Below are 4,172 nucleotides of genomic sequence, written 5' to 3'. Positions count from 1 at the left end.
GGGGGGGGGGGGGGGGGGGGGGGGGGGGGGGGGGGGGGGAAATCACAAGAGTGTGTGTGCATCTTGTGTGACACATGCAAGTACCTTTGTGCACTCACCTAGTTTTGCGAGGGGGTAGGTAATTTCAAAGAAGCCATTGTAGAACTCCAGCAGTTTGCAGGCTGTGTCCAGAGCATAGTCAGTGTGCTCCTTCTTCTCTGGCACAGAGTACACAGACACCTAAAACACAGAAAGAAATAAACAAACACAAAATCATTTTATCATCAAAAACTTCACTGAATAGTAAATTAAAATAAATAAAAAAAGTACAACATACATGTATATATTGGAAGCCAAAATTCATATTTGTGCAAGACCTACCCGAGTTTCTGAGACATTTTTGCTGATAGGGGTGAAGTTGGCGACGATGAAGGCAACCAGGTAGGTGCTCATGCTGACGCTGGTCATTTCAAACTCATCTTGAATGAGGCCATTGAGAAGTGGTGTGCTTTTATTCTGAAATACAAAAGGACAATATTACAACCAACTAATTAATTAATACAGCGCTGCAAGCAAAAAAAAAAAAACAATACACGGTCTGCTTATTTGTCCCCACGGGAAGAGCGTACGAGTCGCAGTGGGGACAGGACTGACCCACGAGTTCCTCAGGAGAAGAGGTGACATAGTGTTGTATCGTAAATTGTGTCTATATAGGTGACACACGTGACATTATTGATCAGCTGCAGTTGACAACGTGTGGGGGAGCAGAGAATGCGGCCGTGCACACTGACAAAAACAAAACTATTTTTAGGTCATAAACCTAGTGACGCTGAGAACAGACCCTGTTTCTAGCCCACTACATGAAAATGACCAAATTATCATTTGATGTCTACGTACATTGTTTGGTGCATTGAGAGAGAATCTTTTGTTTCTTTTAGTTAACTATGTGGGGTGTTTCAACACTTAAAAATAAGCATGAATGAATGAATATTACAGTACCTGAGGCATGTTAGAAAGAGTCAGGTAGTTTGGTTTCCTGCTGATCCGAATCAGGAAGGTGGCTTTGAAAGCCGGTTCATCAAAGCAAGGAAAGGTCTTCCTAGCTGAGAGCGGCTCAAACTGGGTTGCTGCTAAGACCCTGGTGACAAGAGGGGGAAGAGCACGATCATGCTAAAAATAACAAATTAGATATTTGCTGTAATTTCAATTTCTTTTAATGATTTGCTATGAAGACACACAACCCTCTCTGTACAGGCGTTTTATAAAGTCCTTACTCTGCAGGACATCTTTTAATTATTGTGAAGTACTTTCACAGCCAAATAGTCAAGTGTACCTTTTGTTTCCGTCTTTATCGGAGTATGAGCTGTTGTAGAAACCACTATAGGTATGCGAGAGGCTGGCAGAGTAATCCAGGGTCAAGACACAGAACAGGCCTGTTTTCAGCTCCTTGGAGAACTGAACAGCGATCTGCTGTCTGGGTATGTACTCCAGTACAGTCACTTCTCTGGCCTCCCCATCACCCGACTGGAAGACATGGAATATTAGTAAACGAACAGCAGACAACATAAGAAAAAAAGTTTCAATCAAGTGTTTTGTTCTGGTCCAAAAGAGATCTTTTTAAGTGTGTATATATGTTCTGTACATCTAGTCAGAAGGACAACTCATCTAAACTCTCAATGTGTTATAACACATGTTCATCCGCACACAAACCCCGTCCAATCCCACCTTGAAAGTAGCTTTGGTGATGTTGAGATTAGCACTGTGCAGGACAATGCGCTTGGTGTTGTGTTGCACCGACATGCTGATGACGGTGCGGCCGGTGTAGGTCATGTCGTCGAGGTCTGGGTTCAGGGTGATGTCATAGCTAAGAGGACGTACGCTGTGAGGCAGCCGGAGCTGTGCCCACGGAAACAGTTCACCATTTGTGGACATGGGGTAGACTTGCTCGAAGGGAGTGGTCTTGTTGGTCTTTGGACAACCACTCTGCAGAAGGATGGAGGGTTGGGGTCAGCAGGGGAAATGACTACGATAAATCACAGAACCAGTGGATTGTTTTCTTACCTTGGTAAAGGTGCATCCAGGTAAGAAGTACAGTACCATAGTCATAGAGGCCACTATCACCAGGAACAACACACACACAACCATGGTACGGGCTGAGGGTCGGGAACATGACCTGAGACCAAAAAGAGTATAACATTACATATTTTTACTAATGTACAAATTCAGGATGAAAAAACAGTGAACGGTGGAACAGAAGCTCTGAACATTAGCTTCAACTTGGTACTCTGTTGCTGAACGGACTAAAACCCTTTTTACGTGAAAATAAAAAAATGTTTGGGCATATTTACGTTATCTGCATCATGTAGGAACGGAACCTTGACCGTACTTTGTCATGTCCAGATCACGTCATGGTCTGTATACACTTAGAACTAAACAGGCTACAAGTTATTGTCAATGGAGGCTACAAACTGACGCCTGGCACTTGTTGCTGGTGACGAGCGTGAGGGGCTACAGATCAAAGTTGAGCTGATCTGAACTTTTTTTCAGCACTTCAATGACGCTGAGAAGCGTCAACCAACAATATGTTTTTGTTTCACCCTGTTCCACTCCATCTATCAAATGTGGTAAGCCAGTTCTCTGTGCTATTTAACAACATAACTACCTCAACGGCGACTCGCCAGCAATGCAACTGGCAATGCTCGGCCGTTTTGATGCTTTAGTTGCTTGTAGTGTGAACATAGCATAATACTTGAACAGGCAGTTTCTAATATTGCGCTTGCATTTAACGGCTACTTTTCTTGGTCTGGGATTACCACTGAAAGCGTCCCTGAACAGTATCGTTGTTACAGATGATTTATACTGGATTGGACTGATTGAGTGACTACAAGGATATGTCCTGTTACATTGAGGTGCACTAACTCTAATTTAGCATGGATTCGCTTATTTACTCTGCAACTGTAACTACAATGTAGCTGCAGTTGCAGAAGATTTTGTCCAACCTGTTCACCTAAACCACCAGGACTTGTTATCTCATTTTATGTAAATCTTAGTCGAAGATGAGGTCATGGAGGAAAGAGATTAAAAATGGTGCTTATTATATTACCCCCATCAACAGTTGCGAGCTCAATATGGCTTACTTATCTCAAAATGTGCTTCCAAAATAGAACAAATATGCTTCAGTATTTCTTACATATGGAAACTTAGTTTCAGTGTAATTAACCTGAATTCAACATTTGTATATCACCAGGCTCAAATACCAATCACATGAGCTTTGCATGTGATGATGCATGATTGCTTATGCAGCGCTGCGTTTTTATGCCAACATAATTTGTCCCAAATGATGACCCTTTTCAGTGCATTACCTGGGTGGAGCCTGTCTGGTGTATGCAGACGAGATGGATCTGTGAGCAGCGCTACGGTTCATGAAGGACATGCCCAGCAGACGGGCTGAAGACTCGCAGTCCTCTTCATCCTCGTCCATGTCGTTCTCGCCCAGGCCTCGCACAAGCAACCGGGAGCTACGAGGCTCATACGCCACCTCATCTGGGTCAAGAGCAGGAAATGTCTGCAGAGAGCATGTACAGTACACTCTGTTAGTTTCCAGTGTGGCTGTGCAGGGTTTCCCATATAATGTACATCATCATCATCTAAAATGAAGTTATTTTTGCTCGAAGTAATTCTCACAATTATTAAATTTAGATAGTTGCGGCTGAGCAGTAGTATGTGAACTGAAAGTGTGCAAATGAGCATCATTGGTTATCCACAAGTGCCACTCTTGAATTAACTGATCCGTATTTATATTGCCTTGATCTGTTCCCATTATCAGATTTACAGATGAAAGCACTTGCTAAAAGGTAATGTGCAGAGTGGTGCAAATACGCTTTCTGTGATATGCAAACTATTGAGCCAGGCTGGTCCTTAAAATGAACACATGTATAGCATGCATGGATAAGATCACATTAGCATACTGGAAATGCAGAGTCTTTGGCCAAATCCACAACATCAGGCTCTTCTTCAAACATGCTGTTCTCAATCATGTTCCTCGGCAGGTTGGCTCGCTCTGCAACACACAGAGGGAGAGAAATCACAAGGGAGATTCTCAAAAGAGGAAATGAGAGAGGTGTGAGAGAGGGAATCTAAATGATTACACACACACACACACACACACACACACACACACACACACACACACA

General features: G+C 43.1%; 1 protein-coding gene across 1 annotated transcript in view; it reads right to left on the bottom strand.

Annotated features, from left to right (window-relative positions):
* LOC116401554 (leucyl-cystinyl aminopeptidase-like) overlaps nucleotides 1-4,110 on the bottom strand; it is a 10,940-nt gene extending 6,830 nt beyond the window's left edge. The window contains exons 1-8 of the mRNA XM_031880013.1: nucleotides 3,948-4,110; nucleotides 3,342-3,544; nucleotides 2,041-2,152; nucleotides 1,705-1,962; nucleotides 1,313-1,503; nucleotides 979-1,117; nucleotides 361-495; nucleotides 99-219 (exon numbers count right to left, since the gene is read on the bottom strand). Of these exons, the coding sequence (XP_031735873.1) occupies nucleotides 99-219; nucleotides 361-495; nucleotides 979-1,117; nucleotides 1,313-1,503; nucleotides 1,705-1,962; nucleotides 2,041-2,152; nucleotides 3,342-3,544; nucleotides 3,948-4,016 (1,228 nt within the window). The 5' untranslated portion in view covers nucleotides 4,017-4,110. The remainder of the gene's footprint in view (nucleotides 1-98; nucleotides 220-360; nucleotides 496-978; nucleotides 1,118-1,312; nucleotides 1,504-1,704; nucleotides 1,963-2,040; nucleotides 2,153-3,341; nucleotides 3,545-3,947) is intronic.
* Nucleotides 4,111-4,172: the final 62 nt, after the last annotated feature.

This window comes from Anarrhichthys ocellatus, unplaced genomic scaffold, assembly GCF_004355925.1.
Source record: "Anarrhichthys ocellatus isolate YVR2014 unplaced genomic scaffold, GSC_Weel_1.0 scaffold525, whole genome shotgun sequence".
NCBI classification, from domain to species: domain Eukaryota; kingdom Metazoa; phylum Chordata; class Actinopteri; order Perciformes; family Anarhichadidae; genus Anarrhichthys; species Anarrhichthys ocellatus.
Note: the sequence above shows the minus strand (reverse complement) of the source record. Positions and strands in the feature narration are given on the sequence as shown.